Below are 20,545 nucleotides of genomic sequence, written 5' to 3'. Positions count from 1 at the left end.
GAAAGATCTAAAGTCCTGGATGCTCTCTGGGTCAGCAGATCGCCGGGTGGTGACATCCGATACAAGAGCTGCTGATGTAAAAATAACCTTTGGGAAACCAATGTACTGTACAGAGAGTGTCCACATAAAGATTGTTGTCTTCCACTATCACAAACAGATATTGATAAGATGTTCTGTTAGGAAAAAGACTTAATACAGCTGTTTAGAAGTACCTCTAAAACCCTAACAAAGCATTAATATTCTCTAAAAACCGTCTTCCTACTGCCAAATTCCACAGCACTACATGGGTTGCTACTGGGCAGAAGGTTGTTTTCGTACAGTAAACTTGTTATGACTGGTGCAGGTAGTCCCGCCTCGTGGGCGTGTCCGCGTCGATGACGTCACGTCCTCTATTAAAGAAAACCATCAGACGGCAGCCAAAAAACAGACCGAAATACGCATCAGCGGACAAACGTCACAGGCCGCCGCCAAGGGTTTCTTTTTCTATTGTCTCTTTACTTTGGGAGCTTCTCTTTTTCATACATAAGGTAAGTGAAGCTAACCTACCCCATCAAAACGCGTTAAACGGTCACGCTAACGTCTTTAAATCTTAAAAAAAGATCCAGCTATTAGTTAATGAACCAGCTAGAACGATTAATGTGGTTATATAGTCATGCCTAAGTGAGTGTAATGTGACGTAAAGTGTCATTTGTTTGGTGTAAAAGAATGAACTTGGTAAACTTGCGGCGAGTTGAACCAAATACGGTTGTTAGCTGGTGATAGCATTTAGCTAGTGCGATTAGCCTGTTGTTTGTTTCCATCCGAAAGCCGACATATGATGGCGAGAAGCACTTGAAATGGCTTTATGTGTTTATATTTTCTAGCTCGCACGCTGTTTGCTTTGTTCGTTAACAGATACGCTTTTTTCACGGTCGGAAATGATCATTCGTTCCAGTTAACGTTAGCTGTAACGTCACGCGTTCGCTCCGATAGCGTTTACTCGTCGTGCTATTTAGCTTGTTTCAAATGTAAAGTGTTTTTAATGTCATCGATGCACCCCGAGTCTTGCCTTCTAACATCCCGCGTTGATAAGATCATGACCGAAGCAAAAGCCAGTGAACGGTAGCGTCGGTTCGGCTTTGAATAGTTGACTGTAAAACGTATTTTCTCAATATTTGTCTCACAAAAGCTGTTTTATGATAAAGGTTGTGTCCCTTATTTGTGTTTTGCAGGTGGATCATAATGTTATGTTATTACCAGGGCTTGTGCTTCCCAAACAGGAAAAGTGTTTAAAACAAAGGATCGCACAAAGCATTTACCATGACCCGAATGTAAATCAGATAAATGTCTATGATCTTGTCTTTACTACAATATGAACGTTAACGATGTTGAACGAGCGTGAAGTGTTGTTGATGTTGTATTTCGGTGTTTTCTGTGCCTTACAAGTGCATGTGATTAGCCACGCTGCTAGTATTAGCATGACTCAGTGCATTTCTCAACGAGGCCTTGTATATTGTGACATATTTACATAACCTGTATAAAACGCAACGTATGTTTTCCTAGTAACACATGTACAGTAATACACGTTTTCATATTGTACGGTTTTACGTGTTTTACACGTCGGTCGTGTTGGTGCATTGAAACGGGGGCACGCTAGCATCGCGTGACACACTTAAAGCTTGTTTTGTGACTTATTTCATGCTTTGTTTTCACCTATGAGCTCAATACAGTTTGACTATCCAACATGGTTATCGGCTAGTTCTTTGTTTTGCACTTTATGCGATGGGTTTGCGTCGAGCACACCGTGATAAATGTGCAGTCGCACGTGAATCGGTTGGTAAAACAGCCTCGTCTCGAGGGCAACTTCCATGTTTGGCTTCATCAAAACATACACAGCTCGCTTTAAAGCCCACGCGGGGAGGGGAAGGGGGGTCTACTAGAAAGCTATGATGTAATGGAGGTATTTATAGCTTATACTCGGAACACGCTGTTGTTCGTATGGCGGAGCAGCACGTCACGTTGCACCCTTGTGACACAAAACTAATCCCGTCGTCCACCTGAGCCCGTAAACGACGCGATTAAAGGGGCAGCTCGTCGACACGTGACGCGGGGTTTTACGGGGAAAACCTCTGACGTGGAGGGGACTGCTGCAATCTCGTGTTTACTCGGAAACAGAAGCTCTTAAACGCTCGGTGAGTGCCCCCTCCCGGCATGCAGTGGGGTTTAGTGTCATTGATCGAACGATTCCAATGTTTGCTTGAGCTGTAGGATCATCGAGGGCAACAGACCGGGGATTCGTCCGAAATCGCCTACTTGCATACTATTCGTGGTTCGTACTCGTTTTCGCCTGCTATATAGTATGTCAGTAGGTGAGAAATACCCGAATGGTCTACTACTTCCGCCGAGACGGGGGATGCTGGACGTTTATGTATCCCATGATGCCGCGGGAGCGGAGCGAAAAGTAAATAAAAAATGGCCTTAAGTTTTCTGAAATTAATGAGAGCGCCTAGTGTAGGTTGTTGTTGTTTATGCGTCATAGGTCAAAGAGCATACGGGTCACATGATCGTAAAACATGGCGTACGCAGTGTGTCCGAAAACTATTCATTCTCCCACTATATAGAATGAACTGTTGTACGGCCGATAGGTACCTACTTTTTCAAATTCACTGCGTACTAGCACAGTATGCGATTTCGGACGCAGCCCAGGGGATGGATGTCAGTCTATAGGGATGCCTCGCTCATGAACGATTCATCTTTGACATTACTCGAGTGTAGCGAGTTGTCTCGGAGAATGGTTCACTCATTTTGTTGACCGCGCATGTGCAACATTGTACCAGAAACAGAAATGATTAGTTCACCGAGGCGTTCGTTCTTTTACATCAGAAAGAGAAATTGTTGGACCCGATGACACTGGAGAAGAACAGAGTCCTTCAGCAAACTTATGGAGCCTGTGGCGGAGTCTGGGTCAGAGGGTCTTTAACGTTACGTGACCGCTTCCATGATCATCAGCCAGTGATGCATGTTGTATGTGTTATATTATAGGTAGGACAAATTATAAAATGATCAGTCACGTCCTTTTTTTCTGTTAGTATATTAATAAATGTTTCTTGTGGATTTCTTTCTGTGATTTTATTTATCTTAAGAACCGCGCCGGCAAAAAATAAACAATAGTCAGTGTTTATGATGTCTAATGCATATATTACACATTTGATGTCTGTTATTAAATAATTGCACATTTAAATGATATTATTGCCTATTATACACTTTGCTAAATGCATGAGACTTTAGTTTGAAAAAGCAACCTGTAAAGCTCTAACAACTTTGAGTCACTTAGACCTGCAATAATGCACAACACTGCACAACACTGCAGAAATGCATCAAAAGCAAGAGTTAAAAACTAACTGCATGCATATTTGTTAGGAAATAAGTTATGTTTGCATGTAATTCATAATACGTGCATCTGTCATATCACGTGACACAAGAACAAACAACTCGAAGACTCTGGAGATGACTGAATCATTTCTGTTTCCGGTACAGTCACGTGACAAAAGAACGAACAACTTTGACTCGGTGGGCGTCTATATGGGCAAAAGAACGAAATGTATTCATTTCGCTGAATGAGATTCAAACATCCGTATCAAGTTCCCGTCACCATCACCCTGTGATTCAATCAGCTGACTATCTGTCCTAATAGTATTCAAAAGTAGAATTCGTATGTCTCAAATCGTCGTATGTTGAAAAGTGTATTCTAAAGATTCCCGCATGGTCTACTACTTCGGTAGATAGTCAAAAGTGCACAGTGATGCACTCTCTGACGGCTAATATTACTCACTGCGAGCAGAGGGTTTAGTGGCGCTCCACGGCATTAATACATTAAATAACTGATGCGTCACTTAATTAACAAATGTAAGTATACAGTAAACATTACATGCAAAGTATTGAATAAACACATCAAAATACAGCTGCTCTTTCCATTAAGGTGTGACCGTTATTGGCCACAATGTTTGTCTAGGCAATAACGACCACTTCCGCTTCCTGTTAGTATGTCCCGTGTGCAATCTCTCAAATAAACACAAGTGCTATTCCAACACAAACAGTACCTACTATAAGGGCATATTATAAGTAGGTGAATTGGAAAGCAGGGTCTGGCACTACTAGTCTACGTTAGGGCAAAAATCTTAATGGTCAAGTGTGGCCTAAATAATCGAGGTAAACTCTTATTGTGCTGCATTCCATTTAGCAAGGATCCTCTCTTCCTGTAGTATAAATCCACATCGCACACCTTTCCTTTACAGTGGTTCTGCAGTGCTGTTTCTTCGCTTTTAAACTCAGAAAATAAAACCTTTTAATTTTTCAGTTAAATTCAATGTAGTTTTAAGGTTAAGGAGTAAATCGTGTTAAATATTCAGGATCGCGATTATGACTTGTCATAATTATTGATTTGTCACCTAGTCTAAGTTTACTGGTCGGATCGCATAGAAAGTGAATGTGGAAAGCTCATCTGTAGACCACTTGTAAGATGTAAACGCTGGTCCAGAAGCACTTCTGTTATAGTTGTTACATCTTAAATTGATGATAAATATTCTGTTGTTTTATTTAGAAATGTCAAATGTTTGTGTTGTAAAACAAGAAGTTCTTCTGGACGAGCAGTGATTACGTCATCTGAAGTGGTCTATAGATGACGCTTTGTCAGGTTACTTAGCAAACATCCCTGATTTCTTTCTTTTCCCTTTTAGAGTATTTGTAATTTATTTGTTCGTGGCATCTGTTTTTTTCTCTGTGCCTTGCTTAATAATTGTTTATGTACATTTATCTATGCCATTATAGATGTAGTATATTATGTTCAATATGAGAAAAGGTTACTGATCAAAACACTACTGGTTCTTTGTTTACGTGGAAGGATCGTCACAACGAGGAAATATTTCACTTGATATGGAAGCAAACATCAAAAACACTAAACCTACTGCACATATCCTAGTTTTCTAGATTCTTTTTTATTGAGCAGTAAGTTAGATGATCGTTTTGTAATGGTTATACCACATTTGACAAAAAAGGCAAACCCATAAAAGTTTGTGTTGCTCGAAAGATGAGAACATAAAAGTTATTTCTCTGCTCGAAACTGAAATGTGAAATCTAAGTGGTTAGTAATATAAATGTTTTTCATTGAAATGCTGAAGTGTTTACCAGTGACAAGACCACTACTGTGTGTAGAGAAATCCCACATTAAGGTTCTCATCTGGTGGGACTGTTTATTTTGTCTTCATTTCTAAAGTGATTTTGAGAAACTAAATATATACAAGTTGTATTTGTTATCTGTTGATTTTCTGTCAGTGGTTGTGGTACTTTTATTTTGAAGTACTGGCTGGTGTATGTTATTGCTGACTGTACAGAATTTTCAGTTCCTGCAAGCAGGTGACAAATCTGAGTTTTGTGTCGTTTCAAGTTGGTTTCTTCAATGGACTTGAATGAGTGATAAGGAAGACTATATCCCTTTCATGTATCATGCAGGTATTTGGTGTTCTATTTGCTTATTTCTGTGTTGTGTTTACCGTGTAAGCTTTGGTTTGTCTTTGAGTTCATTTGTTTTCGACGGAAACCGCTTGTTTGCAAATGCTTGAGGGAGGATTCTGCCGTGTGTTCACAGTTCAATAAATGTCGGATGTCTCGATTTGACTTCATTCATAAACTATTCTAATCTTTCAAACATTTATTTAAAAATGAATGAAGAGACGAAAAAAAAACATGTTATACAAAAAACATAAATATGCAAGTCAAAATATGAAATTTTCTGTCGTGGATTTGTCGTGTTCTAGCAGTGGAATAGCCTGAAAATGTGATGGGCTTAAACCCATGACAGCAGTTTTTGGTGGGCTTACTGATACTGTAAAAGACTTCTGTATATATTTTACATTACTGAAGTTCACTTGTGATTGTCTTCGTACTATAGGATTTGTTATAGAACATTATTTTATTGTTGTTGACTTTGTGATACTGGGCAGGCAAACTGGTTGTTTTTAGGCCGTCTTGCAGGTTTAAGCTACACAGTGCAGTCTGGTTGTGAACCAATTACACATGATCTGTGTGGTGCGAGTTCACATGATTGAATTAGGTGCCAGGCGCACGCAAAACAGACGCCAAGAGAAGTGTTCAGATGTGTGACCCACGGGTTCGATATAATCTGAGATCAGTTGAGAGAACAGCCGCTCTTCCTTTAAAAAACATTTCAGACAATCAGGATTTGAAGAAACCTTAAGTGTTGAGACGCATCATCGTGCTGCAGATGTGATGTCAAATCTGGCCGTTACTTTTCGAAGTCATCTGATATGCGGTTTATTATGTGGGCTCAAATTCCTACACAAAGACTGCTTTTCCCTGAAATAGTCATGTGATAACCAAACAACAAATTCAGTTTACGTTCTTTTTTTCTTGGTCTTAAACGTAAACCCTCTGGTTTTTTGTTTTCTAGGATTTGCCTGATTTCAGAGAGATGGCCCAGGAGACCAACCAGAGTCCCGTGCCCATGCTCTGTGCCACCGGCTGTGGTTTCTATGGCAACCCTAGGACCAATGGCATGTGCTCGGTATGCTACAAGGACCACTTGACAAGACAAAACAACGGGGGTGTCAGTCCCATTAGCTCAATGGGTACGTGAGCGCAAACTCCACCTGTCTGTTCATGGATGATTGGTTCATAAGATCTTTCTATGACGGGATATTTTTGTTTCAGCAGGTTCCAGCGGCGTAACTGGCAGTGTGACCTCCGAAGCCTCAGCCATTCAGATCATTGAAGCAACGCTAAGCAATTCTTCAGCTGCTAGTGCCGAGTCGCCCAACAGCTCCTCGGCCTCCGCTCTTCCGGTTACGCAACAGATGACAGAGATGAGCATTTCCTGTGAAGAGGAGGCGGCCTCTCCAAAACTAGAACTTCCTGAACCAGGTGTCCTGTTGCTCTATTGACCTCTTAGTACCAGGAAGTCTGTGTTTTATTCATTGCACATCATTAAATTGTTTTATCAGAAATAAACCAAAGTTAATCTTTTATTAATACAATAATAATTGCTTTTCTACCAAAATGAATTTCCTTCCGTGGAAGATGATTGAGATGTTTTATTTGCATGGTTGTGATTTCTGTGAATGTCTTTTCAGTTGTTACTCAGCCAACCGCATCCACCGCATCTCCAAGCGACGAAGCAAAGATGCCAGAGGCCACCAAGCCCAAGAGGAACAGATGTTTTATGTGTCGCAAGAAGGTCGGCCTGACAGGTGAGCGAAATAACCCATGAAGTACTTCTCACCCGGCACGCATTTTTAGTTCATGTGAAAAGGTGCTAATATTTTTATTCGTCAGGGTTCGACTGTCGCTGTGGGAATCTTTTCTGTGGACTTCACCGTTACTCGGACAAACACAACTGCCCCTACGACTACAAGGCGGAGGCTGCAGCCAAGATCCGCAAAGAGAATCCCGTCGTGGTTGCCGATAAGATTCAGAGAATATAAATCTTGCACCTTGATTTTGCGAGAGATCAGATAAAAGGACTCGCACTTGACATGTGATTCTAAAGACTAGTTTTTTTAAATTACAGTATGGGAAAAGAGTCATCTTTCTAAGCCAATGCATGAGCCAACTTTGTTTCCATCGTTCTATTTCATTTCTGTTGTTTCATCTTGAGCTAAAACAAATAGGGAAAAGAAAAAGAATGTTCGAGGTATCTTGCCAGATCCGTTTCTTAGTGGGCGAGTGGCTGTAAATTGGAGTCCGATTGTTGTGTGACACTCAGCCTCCAACACATTTACTTTTGTGATTGCGTTTGGGATGCGGGACTCAAGATTGTTACCACTCTGCCCTGAGCGGCGTTGGAGCAACAGTGCATGGCTGGCTCATGTAGCAAATGGATGCTCTTTCCTCTGGGTAGAAATGCTCCTTCACGTCAGCCTTTCGACATTTATCAGTGACGTTTTCTGCTCGAGCATCGATCGACATCAATTATCAGGCTGTTGGAGTGATCTTTGTTCTTTCAACTATGTGAAAAAAACATTTAAACCGTTGACCGACTATGTGAAAAATATATTATCCCATTCAGATGGTTCGATGCAGCCAGACCAGACCGCTTGATCAGTTTTGAGCAACTACTTCCATGATACGACTGTGGTTAAACATTTTGACCATGTGAAACGATGATTTCGTTCTCCCATGATCCTTTCAGTGAACTTAAATAGATTTTTATGTTGCGTTGTAAGGCACCATTTTTTAAAATGTGGTTTCTGTTCCAGCAGTTGGATTTTTAAATGGGTGTTTTGCATGGTTAGTGAACTATTTTGAAGTCAGTCAATTTTTTGCTCCGTAATTCACTTAATGTTTGGGGGTTTTTGTGTGTGAATCTCTTTTCAATAGTATTGTAGATTGTCACATTCTTTAAATGCAGGTAAGAGAAATGGTATTGTTTTTGTCATTTAATCAGTTCCATTAGTATGCTTGAGTATTGTGTGTTAGTGTGAAATGCGAGTATGTATCCAAGCAAAACTTTTCTTTTTTTACGAGGCTCAGTCCGTTTTCTGTTTTGGGTCTGGCTGCACAGTGCTGTTTGTTTAGTTTAGTGAGTTTACATAGTAAAACTAACCATCGGTTTTGATTTTAGTTATGCAAGTTTGTACAAACCATCTTTATTTATTATATGTATTGCACATATAATCTTGTTACCCAACATTACTGCGAAATTGTATCATGTAAATAAAATTATGTACAGAGATATTAAAACGCGTCCGGTTTTATTTCTGTAACATTTATAGCTATTGTCTCGAGCCATAAGCTCAATGTTTATTATCCTACACAAAACATTTACACTGAACAGCTTCAGCTTAAATAATTTTTGGCTCAAGACGATGAAAATAAAAAATGTAAACAAACAACTTAAGCGATACTCAACACATCCACAGCTTGTTTAAATAATAAATGCAGTCCTGCAGTGAACACAGCTCAAACTTAAAACCAGTTAAGCGAACATTCTGGGAAAAACTACTTTAATCAACAAAAACAACCTAAGCTATACTCAGCATAGCTCAACAAGTAATAAACACAGTCCAGAGTGAACAACACCACTATATGTTATTAATGAACGAGTTGGTGACGTTTGGCTCGCCTGATGAAGGCTTTGGTGTTCCATTTATTGGGCGGCAGCATGTAGGGTCCATTGTGCACACACAGAATGGTCATCTCCTCTGCGTACTGCAGGTTCTGCAGAAGCTAAACACACAGAATGGTTCAATGAAACCAACTCCTCCCTGACAGCACGATCACACCATAATTGGCCAAAACCTACCTTGGGCGTGATGAAGAAATACTGTGATGTATTTATGCCGCATGCTGTCCTCACAACAATGTCGAACACTCGTCTCTCGTTCACAGGATCCATACCCTATTCATAACACAATACATGTTAAAAAGTGAATATATATGATCCTCCACAATCCCTTACTGTGTGTTCAGACCAAGCGCGACTTGCGTGAATAAAACGCGCTATTCGCGAGTAGTTGGACGCTTGAACATTTGGATTTTATTTGCGTCATGGGAGGGGCTTCTGCCAGGCGGCTCTCGTCTAATGGCGGACATGGATTTGTTGAGAGGGTAGCTGCGCATTATGTGCTATGGAAGGCTCAAGATAGACATATAGACTCGTATGGCACCGTGTCTGGATCCTTAAGAGGCGCAGTCCTTCATTGTTGTTTCAGATTTCTGCCTCCACTCGCTATGTCATAAGCACGTCACTACTAGATTGCAGGCTCCTGATTGGTTAACGCGGCTCGAATTTTCGCCAAAATTCAGATTTTTTTTCAACTCAGGCGAATAACACTCTATACGCCTCATTCGCACGAATCCCGCCGCAAGCGCATCTATCGCATCTTTGCATTGACTTAACATGTAAATCACTCGCGCTTAACGCTTCATCCGCGCTTGGTCTGAACACACAGTTACTCTGGGTGCAAGTGCATTACCTGATTGATCTCATCGACCACTCTAAAGGGACAGCGGTTGAGCTCCTGCAGGGCCATGAGGTACAACATAGTGGACACACTGCGCTCTCCTCCGCTCTGGTGGTGAGGGGTGAGCTCGTGCAACTGAGTGCTACTGCGAAACTTCACGCGGATGCGAATGCCGTACTTATCATACTCCTCCTGAAGCGCACAAATACAGCAATGAAATCTATAAGTCATAACAAAAAGCCATGTAAAAAAGGCGTGTAAATACTCACGACATTCTCGGAGTGAAGATCCACCTCTCCAGCACACTGCATTGATCGGAAGAAATCACTGAACCTCTCGTTGATCTGCTCAACCAACAGCTTCAGAGGATTCAGCCAGCGCTCCTTAGCCTGACGGACACGGTTATATAGACCAAAATCACCAAATACAGGGGTACGTGGGAACCACACCATTTTATGGCCACTGTATAGTAAACATTCACGTGAGACGCTTCAGACTGTCTGGACTCACCTCAGCGATGTTTTGTCTGTAAGTGTTTAGTGCATTGGTCTTCTCATCTAGCTCCTTCTCCATGTTCTTAATCTCCTGCTCACGCTGGTTATATTCCTCCACCACCTTAAAGTGAAGATGAACAGCACACACAAAAGGGAGAAATTAAAAGACAAGGCAGAGGGGAGCAAGCTCACCTTCAGAATGAAAATTCGGTCATCATTTACTCGCCCTCTACCGCAGAACACAAGAAGATATTTGGATGAATGTTGTAAACAGCCCCTTTCCCTTGCATTGGTTACAAAAAAAGTCAATGGGGCGGCTGTGCTGTTCTGTTACCCACATTTTTCAAAATATCTTTTGAAAACAGGTTTGAAGTGACAAGAGGGCGTGTAAAGGCTGACAGAATTTTTACAAAGCATCAACAGGCTCATCTATTATGTGTAGTTCTTGTCTTACATTATCACTGAGACCAGTGAAGCACTCGGCTCTGGTCTTCTCCTCATTCAACATGGCATCAATCTCATCCAGAGTGTCCGGCAACTGGCTGAATGCCTAAAATATGAATATTGATGTTAAATAACGAACAAAAGACGTTTGATGAGGTGTCTTTGGGTTTGTCACTGACTGCATGTAATTCTTCTGGGACAGCCGTCTCTCCAGGAGTCATGTTGCAGATCTCACTTGCCCTCCTCATCAGGAGCTTACACGTGGCCAACAGGTTGGTCTTCACCTGATCCAGCTTGGTATATGCTTGCTGCACAGCACAAACAAATGACATTTTATCAGCCGTTCCACTGAACCCAGGACCTTGAGTGACTTGTGTCTCTCACCTCAGCTCTCTTGAGCTCCGCAGAACTGTCTCTGCAGTCCGTCTCCAGTTTGGTTTTCTCGGCAGCGAGACCTGCGCTCTGAAGAGCCAAATACACCTTCTCCATACTCAGCTTGGCCTTCGTCTGCACAACCACATAGAGCAGTAAGAAACAAAGCATTCAGGAAATACACTGCTTCCAATAACTTACTGACTCGGAGGCACCAGAGAATAACAGACAGAACTTCTCACCCACGGTTTAAGAAATTGCAATTTTTTTACATAGAGCTGCAGTGTGGTTGACAAGCGTTAACAATATTGTAATAAAAGCTCTATGCACTCGTGCTGCGGATGGAGGGTTTGTGAAACGAGTCTGCAGGAAACACACCTTCATGTGACTCAGATACTCGGCCATTATGGCCAGTTTCTCATTGTTTACAGCAGAGATCTTTGAATTGGTTTCCTCTTCGACTGCCTGCAAGTTGATCTTGTTCTGTTCCATCTGCCTCAAGCTACACAAAAATAACCAACAGAATCCAGTTAAAGAAAAGCTAAGAATGATGTGCAAGTTGAGAGAGACAGTGAGATCAGGTGTGGTTTGGTAGCAGGCACCTGTCCTGTTTTGTGCTGATCTTCTGCTCCAGGTTTCTCTTCTTGCCTTTAAGGTCAGACAGTTGCTTCTTTTTAGCACGCAGCTCATTATCGCGGCGACTCAGAGTAGTCAGTTCCTCACGAATGGCTTTGATTTTCTCATCAGAAACCATAACCCGCTCTTCAGCTGCCTGTGGACAACAGGTCAAAGGTTTTTTATGAAAACATTTAGCATGTCAGAGCTTTATAAAATGGAGTCGAAAGCAAACAAGGTGACTGATGGCCATCTCTCACCCTCAGATTCTCCTCCAGTTGTCGTTTCTCTTCAGTATCTATTGCCATAGTGAGGAACTGAGAGGGGCGTAGGGCGGAGTTACTGGAGATCACGTTATTAGAGTAAGAGGAGGTCTTCACTGTGTACTTCTCCTCAGCGGTGTAGATAATCCTCAGCCGTGCCTCGCTAATCACCTGAGAAAAACACATACATTTAACATTTAGGTTTATTAAGCTAACACTTAGTCCATCTGTCCAAACTTTACTGAAAATCTGATCACATAACGGACATCGATCAATCAAATTTGGTTCCTCCAGTTGGAAATTTTGTTTCCTGATGTGACCTCGAAGATCTACAGAAAACCTTCCGGCTTTAAAATCCGTGTTAAGGGAAACCATACCTTTTCTATGTTGTTTTTGGTGGTCTCGGTTCCCACCGGCACATCGTTAACGCGGTACTGATGACAAAGGTAACTCATAACCTCCTCAGGAGCGTCGAACAGCTCACGGAGGTATGAGAAGAAGCCATAACGCCTGAAAAAACAAATCAATCACTAGCACATCCTACGTGTTAAGAAAACCATACAGAATGAGGGATAATAACTGGTCAAATAGCTTCACGTTACTTTAACGTGTCGAGTGGTCGTGATGGCAGCCGATCCGAGCACGACTCCGTAGGAGCGATCACACTGTTAACTCTTAAATTCTGTGCGTCTCGCACCTGAGAGAAAAACAAATAATGTGATTTTCGTATTCAGCATGATAAACTATTCATTACATTTTTTTGTTATCGATTATTTTGCAACCACTGCTAAACCATATATTGGCATTATTTAAAAACCGTTACCTTTATTATAATTGTTTGATCATGTTTAATTAAAATATAACCTTTCAAAGTTTAACGCTGCATTTGGACTATGCTGTACACCTCACAAAAAAAAAATGAAACTAAACTTGAGCTGTCTCTCCGTTTCATGGAAAGTGTCATTTATTGCTCTATGCTCGGCCACAAACCTCAGTCATGAACGTCTCCATGTCCTCTTGCTTCTGGAAGACGAAAGCTCTCAAGTCGTTGAGGGGAATGTGGCTCTCAACATATCTGGCGTACCGTGGATCACGTACGTTTATCTACAAACATGAGACAGTCAGTGGGATCTGCTTGAACGCACTCTGAGAACTGTGAGCGAGTGGCTCCTCTCTTACCACCAGCATCATGGGCTCATAGACATTGCCTCTAAAGAGATGCCGGTTCTTTCTCAGCCACATGAGAGCGGTGTACGTGTCACGGAAGCGGGTGCGCAGCTTCTCTTCTTTCATCCTCATCGTGTCATCTAGACTCCTCATTCGATTCTGCAAACCTTTAACAGACCAACCAAATAAATATGACCACAAGACTGAGACATAAATATCTGCTAAGCCGAGTATTTTGAAACCTTACGGTTACGTTCTCCAAAGGCTTCATCCTTATCTCTGCGCTTGTCTAAGTGTTCGATTTCCAGCTGGGCCTTTGCTTCCTGAATGTTCTTTAGATCCACATTGATGGCCTCGATCTGAGGCGTGACGTCCTCCTGACTGCCAATGTTCTGAAGTTCCTTCTGCAGGTCTTTGATCATGAGAACTGTGTGTCCGATGCGCTTCTGCCGGTCTGCCTCTTCTGTCTGCTTCAGACTAAGTTCCTGTCTGATGTCATCAACCTAGCAATTATCACAACAAACCAATCTGTATTTTATACCGTCGAGTGGTATGTCAAGAAAATGCTCTGTGCAGAAGTTTTGCAGTGATGATTCATGCTCACAAACCAAACCCTCAGTATGAGAAATACTTTAAATTCAGTGTTATTTATTTAAAGAAACTTTCATGCACTCACTTAAAGGAGCAGTACACTATGAAATACAAAATGTCATGATAATTCACTCACCCACGCTTAATACTTTCGTTGAAAGAATTTGGGCTTTTGAGTGCCTCCATGTAGAGAGTCCACGACTTCACGCATTACAATCTGGTTGGAAAAGTCAGATTGTTCCAACCCAGTGTTTACGAGTGTGGACAAAGAAGACCATTCAAAAGTTCTTGGATGTTGAATGACACATTATTATTATTTTAAATGGTCAGTTCATGTGCATATCAGGGATGTTTAAATCTTTTGAAATCTACATCACGTGTGAACTTTCCAGCGTGATTTCGTAATACAGAAGTTGTGTAGCGCATCCTGGAGCCAGAGAAAGCCATATTTTTATTTTTAGAAAGTATATGATTTTTTCGTCTTCTTGGAAAATGACCAATCGTTTTACTATACAACACCCTTATTGATCGGCTGGTGTCGTTTAGAGCTCCTTGAAGTGCATGATTTGGCGACGAACCGTGGAAACCTTTCCTGAAAGGCCTCAATTTGTTTCCAACAGTACAAATTAACTTTTTAAAATTTTGTATGACATGTGGCTGAGTGAATTACGGTGACATTTTATTTTATAGTGAAAAACTCTTTTAAACTCTTGTATTCAAGAGACACATTGTGTATATCCTGTTCTGTACACTACAGTATAATCTACTGGGTCAACTTTGCACATACCACTTTGTTCTTCGACTCAAGCCGATCCTGCTTCTGCTTACACTTCTGTGACGCATCTTTGATGCCGTTAGTCTGAAAACAGAGGTTATCTTAGTAACTGAAAAACAACACCAGCAAAACATTATTTTGGTAACGCGCTGAAGGGTTTGTGATGTGCTTACCTTCTCCTTCATCTGCTGTTCAATGGGCTGCAGCTGACTCTCCACCGCGCGAATCTTTCTGAGCAGCGGCTCCTGAGCTTCTTTCAGTGATTTGAGCGTTGTTTTCATTTCGTCTCTCTCCTTCTTTACTCCCTCAAGCTTCTTACGTGCCGTTTCATACTCCTGCACAAAGGATATAAAGGTGAATGAACAGGTAACACAATAATTTAGTTTATATCATCATTTCCGTGCGCTTTATTACAGCATATTACTGCATATACATCTGCATATTTGCATGCCGAGATAGATAAACGGCTCACTCTGACTAAATATCTAATAAAGTTAGGGGCGCTTGTGATGCTGGTCGAGCGTTGAAGAGCAGTGATATTTCAGATCAATTATTAACCTGAAACAGTTAACTAACTTTGGTTTGTTAAGTGTAAACTGTGCTAAAATTCCCTTGTTTATGCATATAGACTATAGATTTTTCCTTAAAGAGAATACAATAAGTCAAGTCAAATAAAGAGAATGGCAATAAAATGTTTTTAGTGTTCTTAACTTGTAACTGTTCCCGTCACATAATCATAGAATAATAACAAATACTTCAATATGCCAAGCCATCAGAACCAAACCCAACGTCGCTAAAAACCGAGGTGCCAATAAACCGCGGGTTAACTTGTTTGCATTCCTACTCACCACCCATGGTTTCTTCTTCTCCAGCATCTGGATCCTGTCCAAGTGTCTTTTCTTCATGTAGTAGCGCTCCACATCCAGTTTGTTCCTCTCGTTTCTCTGTCTGGTCTTCTCTAGAAAGTTGGCTTTCTCCTTACACGTGTTCTGTAGAAGACACACAATCACGACATGTCTGGTCATAAAGACGACAAGGAAAAAGTGTATACAACTCTATTGTATGTTCCATGACAGTTTGGAGAGAGAAATAAATGAAAGTTTGCAGTGGATTACCCCAAACGTTGGCTTTGTATACAGAAACAGTGTTTCAAACCAAGAAAAACATTTACCTCCAGTTCCCTCTCTTTGCTGCGAAACGTCTTGAGCTCGCAGTGGAACTCGTACATTTCTGGTGGGCCGACGGATTTCTCAGTGGCTTCAAGAAGCTCGATCTTGCTCATCTTAGCGAACTCACCAACTTTCTCCTGTGACACCAAATAAAAAACAAAGCATGAAGCGTTCCGCTGTTTTTATAAAACACCAGGACTTGACGTAGATGACATTTGGCAACAAGAAAAGCACCTCACCTGTGGTAAGAACTGACACAAGTTTCCAACCTGAATATGCAGCTCTCTCACAGCCTCCTCCACGGCCTTCTGACTGGCGTGCTTTTTATTGATCGTCCACGTCGACTGGTTGTTCTCAACCTGGATCTCTCTGGTGATTATCAGGTTTCCACATTCTCTGTACCTGAAAGTTCAGATGCTTCAGACAGTTTCTCCAAGATCTTGGAGCAAAACATTTGGAATGTTGTACTTACAGCTCAATCTCAACCTTTCCTCTATGACATCCTCGCTTCACATACAGACCAACCTGATGAAGAAACACATCTCTATTACATATCTGCTCGAAAGAATATATTTTGAAGAATGTAAGTAAGCGAACAATGGCGGTACCCATTCGCTTCTATTATAGACAAAACCAATGCAAGTATATGGGTACCGCCATTGTTCGCTTACTTACATTCTTCAAAATATATTCTTTCGTTACCTTTATTATAATTTCGACATTTTCTTTTATATCTTTTTTTGTGTTCCGCGGGAGAAAGAAAGCCTTATAGGTTGAAATGACAGAAACGATGACTTGGATTGACAGAATTTGTATTTTTTGGGTGAACTATCCCTTTGAGCTATCAATGCAAAGCTGTGCTTTGTCATGCAAACAGCATTTAAGTAAAAAGTATTTGCATGTGCGCACGTGTGGATCTGTTGAATGCATCTGTGAAGTGATGTGTGCATTTGTGGATGTGCTGAATGCATTGTAATGTCTCTGGAAGTGTTTTGCTGTGAGTCGGTTGATAATATGTGCCGATTCAAGCGGGTTGAGATCTTATTTGAGTCACAATACATGTTTTGAACAGCAGGAGCCGCTGTGTTTACTGCAAACTTGGAAAACGTGGATATGCTGATATAGAGAATGTGAAGCAGACGTCACGCCCTATGTTGCATATTGCGCCGCCATCTTGGGAGGATAATAATAACGTGTCTACTTCAGTTTTTAAAACAGCAAGACCAAACTACCAAAGTCTACCAAAATTATATTTCCTAATCAAACAAGAAAAACAAACCACTGCATTGAACACACATGCAGCCATCCTATAATAATAATAATAATATAATAACGGCAGCAAAGTATTATCCTCCCAAGATGGCGCAACATTCAACATATCAAAATACTAACAGCAGCGAAGTATTATCCTCCCAAGACGGGCAACATTCAACATATCAAAATACTAACAGCAGCGAAGTATTATCCTCCCAAGACGGGCAACATTCAACATATCAAAATACTAACAGCAGCGAAGTATTATCCTCCCAAGATGGCGCAACATTCAACATATAAACACAATAAAAGCAGCGAAGTATTATCCTCCCAAGATGGCGCAACATTCAACATATGAAAATACTAACAGCAGCGAAGTATTATCCTCCCAAGACGGCGCAACATTCAACATATCAAAATACTAACAGCAGCGAAGTATTATCCTCCCAAGACGGCGCAACATTCAACATATGAAAATACTAACAGCAGCAAAGTATTATCCTCCCAAGATGGCGCAACATTCAACATATAAAAACAATAAAAGCAGCAAAGTATTATCCTCCAAAGACGGCGCAACATTCAACATATCAAAATACTAACAGCAGCGAAGTATTATCCTCCCAAGACGGCGCAACATTCAACATATGAAAATACTAATAGCAGCAAAGTATTATCCTCCCAAGACGGCGCAACATTCAACATATGAAAATACTAATAGCAGCAAAGTATTATCCTCCCAAGATGGCGCAACATTCAACATATAAAAACAATAAAAGCAGCAAAGTATTATCCTCCAAAGACGGAGCAACATTCAACATATCAAAATACTAACAGCAGCGAAGTATTATCCTCCCAAGACGGCGCAACATTCAACATATCAAAACAATAACAGCAGCGAAGTATTATCCTCCCAAGACGGCGCAACATTCAACATATCAAAACAATAACAGCAGCGAAGTATTATCCTCCCAAGACGGCGCAACATTCAACATATAAAAACAATAAAAGCAGCAAAGTATTATCCTCCAAAGACGGCGCAACATTCAACATATCAAAACAATAACAGCAGCGAAGTATTATCCTCCCAAGACGGCGCAACATTCAACATATCAAAACAATAACAGCAGCGAAGTATTATCCTCCCAAGACGGCGCAACATTCAACATATAAAAACAATAACAGCAGCGAAGTATTATCCTCCAAAGACGGCGCAACATTCAACATATCAAAATACTAACAGCAGCGAAGTATTATCCTCCCAAGACGGCGCAACATTCAACATATAAAAACAATAAAAGCAGCAAAGTATTATCCTCCCAAGACGGCGCAACATTCAACATATAAAAACAATAAAAGCAGCAAAGTATTATCCTCCAAAGACGGCGCAACATTCAACATATCAAAATACTAACAGCAGCGAAGTATTATCCTCCCAAGACGGCGCAACATTCAACATATGAAAATACTAACAGCAGCAAAGTATTATCCTCCCAAGATGGCGCAACATTCAACATATAAACACAATAAAAGCAGCGAAGTATTATCCTCCCAAGATGGCGCAACATTCAACATATGAAAATACTAATAGCAGCAAAGTATTATCCTCCCAAGATGGCGCAACATTCAACATATAAAAACAATAAAAGCAGCGAAGTATTATCCTCCCAAGATGGCGGCGCAATATGCAACATAGGGTGTGACGTCAGCTTTACATTCTCTATATCAGCATATCCACGTTTTCCAAGTTTGCATTAAACGCAGCGGCCACTGCTGTTCAAAGCATGTATTGCGATTCAAATAACATCTCAACCGGCTCACAGCAAAACACTTCCGTATATTAACTATCTCTATTTCTTATAGGTAAAAAATCCTAGAAAAATCACAGACAAAGTTTTAGTCTATTTATTTTAAAGAGATTTTTGTATGATTCATTTTGTATTCTATTTGTAATTTGTTTCAAAATAGCAGTTTAGATTTGTTTTAATTGACATAAAATCAAAAAATATATATTTAAGAAATAGTTTTTACTCCCGTGCCTCTGTCCTCCCACAGCCTCTTTAAGAACTCACAACGGACATGTTTAAACAACATGCACGAGACACTTTAAGCTATTTTTATTGTTTTTAAATTATTTACTTTGATGAATAAAGTTTGTTTGTTTTTCTACGAGAGACGTCAATTTTCGTTTGTGTCAAATTTCGCAATGACAATAAATGTAAAACTAAACTAAAATATTAATTTTACAAAGACATGTGCAGCATTTGAGATAGAATAAAAGGGCAGCTGTTCATTTCTAATTTCTCTCAACCCATTTTGTAAAAGAGTAATTGTGAAGAATCGTATAGTGCGATCAGTGTCCGTGTCGTGAGTGTGAAATGAAGTAGTTTTGTTGACAACAGGCAGCAGTGAAACGGTCACGGTCGCTCGTGGCTCTCTGGTGGACTTCATGCGTTTTATTGTCTCAGCGATGAGCTCCAATGATGGTCACCTTGTCTCCTCTGCCCAGCACCGCTGTTTTTCCTGCCAGACCGAGGCAGATGGCGCACACTATGCTGGACTTGCCTGTGCCATTAGCTCCCACTATCATGTTCAGCTTGGGTCCGGGGAAAACCTCCGAGTGGTCATACGTGCTGTAACCAACGATATGGATCACAACACGATCTCACTGACGTACGGTACACGCACAAGAGTACACAGAGTTACGTTAACGTAAGCGAGTTAAGCACTTACAGGAAGTTGTCCATAGCGATGCGAACTATCGACCCCTCCACGAAACCTTCGTCATTAGTGCCGGTTGATGGAGTCGGCTGACTGTTTAACAGCTTTGAGTTTGTTATCCCGTGACTGACGCGTTTTCGCTTTTGCGGCGCGTCCATTTTCTCCCTCAAGTTTGGTTTAGAACGTCACTTTCATTTCGCGCCTGTGTTGTGGTACGTCGTCCTGTGATTGGCTATTGGACGTCACGTGATGACCCTCCAGGGTTGCCAGATAGGGCTTTTATACGTCTGCCGTTTTTGCTGCCTTGTGTCGTTTCTGGAAATCAGCGCTAGATGGAGGGAAAGTGGCTCTCTTCACGTTTCGGGGACGTTTTAAAGGGACAGTTCACCCGAAAATGAAAATTCTGTCATCGTTTACTCACCCCTTCACACGTCTTTGTTCTGATGAACACGGAGAAAGATATTTGGAAGAATGTCAGTAACCAAACAGATCTCATCCCCTATTTGAATGCCATTGTAGGGGAAATAAATACTAGGATAGTCGATTGGGATGAGATGTGTTTGGTTACTGATATTATCTTTCTCTGTGTTCATCAGAATAAATAAATGTGTTCAGGTTTGGAACAAACCGAGAGTGAGTAAATGATGACAGAATTTTCATTTTCGGGCGAACTGTCCCTTTAAATGCCTTGTCAAATATGATGACTAAATGAGAATCTGAAATGATG

General features: G+C 41.0%; 2 protein-coding genes across 8 annotated transcripts; one reads left to right on the top strand and one right to left on the bottom strand.

The window, feature by feature from the left end:
- Positions 1-379: 379 nt before the first annotated feature.
- zfand5b (zinc finger, AN1-type domain 5b) lies at positions 380-8,747 on the top strand. Of its 7 annotated transcripts, none has more exons than XM_079447999.1 (7): positions 424-527; positions 1,212-1,310; positions 5,423-5,487; positions 6,446-6,623; positions 6,709-6,915; positions 7,125-7,241; positions 7,327-8,730. In XM_079447999.1, exons 3-7 carry the CDS (start codon positions 5,482-5,484, stop codon positions 7,473-7,475), a joined length of 657 nt encoding a protein of 218 aa, XP_079304125.1. In that variant the 5' UTR covers positions 424-527; positions 1,212-1,310; positions 5,423-5,481; the 3' UTR covers positions 7,476-8,730. The 7 variants fall into 7 exon arrangements, with proteins under 7 accessions (XP_079304127.1, XP_079304125.1, XP_079304126.1 ...); XM_079447995.1 differs by having other exon boundaries at positions 431-527; positions 6,706-6,915; positions 7,327-8,729; XM_079447998.1 differs by lacking the exon at positions 1,212-1,310 and having other exon boundaries at positions 429-527.
- Positions 8,613-20,070, bottom strand: smc5 (structural maintenance of chromosomes 5). The gene is made up of 24 exons (XM_079447994.1): positions 19,831-20,070; positions 19,589-19,730; positions 16,319-16,371; positions 16,086-16,248; positions 15,849-15,983; positions 15,526-15,666; positions 14,851-15,012; positions 14,690-14,761; positions 13,559-13,814; positions 13,324-13,478; positions 13,135-13,248; positions 12,747-12,841; positions 12,522-12,654; positions 12,142-12,315; positions 11,869-12,038; positions 11,645-11,768; positions 11,279-11,401; positions 11,074-11,202; positions 10,905-11,000; positions 10,467-10,571; positions 10,226-10,345; positions 9,969-10,148; positions 9,296-9,391; positions 8,613-9,219 (listed from the first exon to the last, which is right to left on the bottom strand). The coding sequence occupies exons 1-24, from the start codon at positions 19,974-19,976 to the stop codon at positions 9,085-9,087; spliced, it is 3,219 nt and encodes a 1,072-aa protein (XP_079304120.1). The 5' UTR covers positions 19,977-20,070; the 3' UTR covers positions 8,613-9,084.
- Between the last annotated feature and the right edge of the window lie 475 nt (positions 20,071-20,545).

Source organism: Barbatula barbatula, assembly GCF_947034865.1.
Source record: "Barbatula barbatula genome assembly, chromosome: 24".
NCBI lineage: Eukaryota > Metazoa > Chordata > Actinopteri > Cypriniformes > Nemacheilidae > Barbatula > Barbatula barbatula.
Note: the sequence above shows the minus strand (reverse complement) of the source record. Positions and strands in the feature narration are given on the sequence as shown.

Excerpts from the sequence above, each read along its gene's own strand:
- zfand5b (XM_079447995.1), top strand. Across the intron at positions 6,916-7,124 it reads ACTAGAACTTCCTGAACCAG|TTGTTACTCAGCCAACCGCA; the intron begins GTGTCCTGTTGC and ends ATGTCTTTTCAG. Across the intron at positions 7,242-7,326 it reads CAAGAAGGTCGGCCTGACAG|GGTTCGACTGTCGCTGTGGG; the intron begins GTGAGCGAAATA and ends TTTATTCGTCAG.
- smc5 (XM_079447994.1), bottom strand. The coding sequence starts at position 19,976 with ATGGACGCGCCGCAAAAGCGAAAACGCGTCAGTCACGGGATAACAAAC. Across the intron at positions 15,667-15,848 it reads GCAAAGAGAGGGAACTGGAG|AACACGTGTAAGGAGAAAGC; the intron begins GTAAATGTTTTT and ends TGTCTTCTACAG. Across the intron at positions 13,249-13,323 it reads ATGAGCCCATGATGCTGGTG|ATAAACGTACGTGATCCACG; the intron begins GTAAGAGAGGAG and ends TCATGTTTGTAG.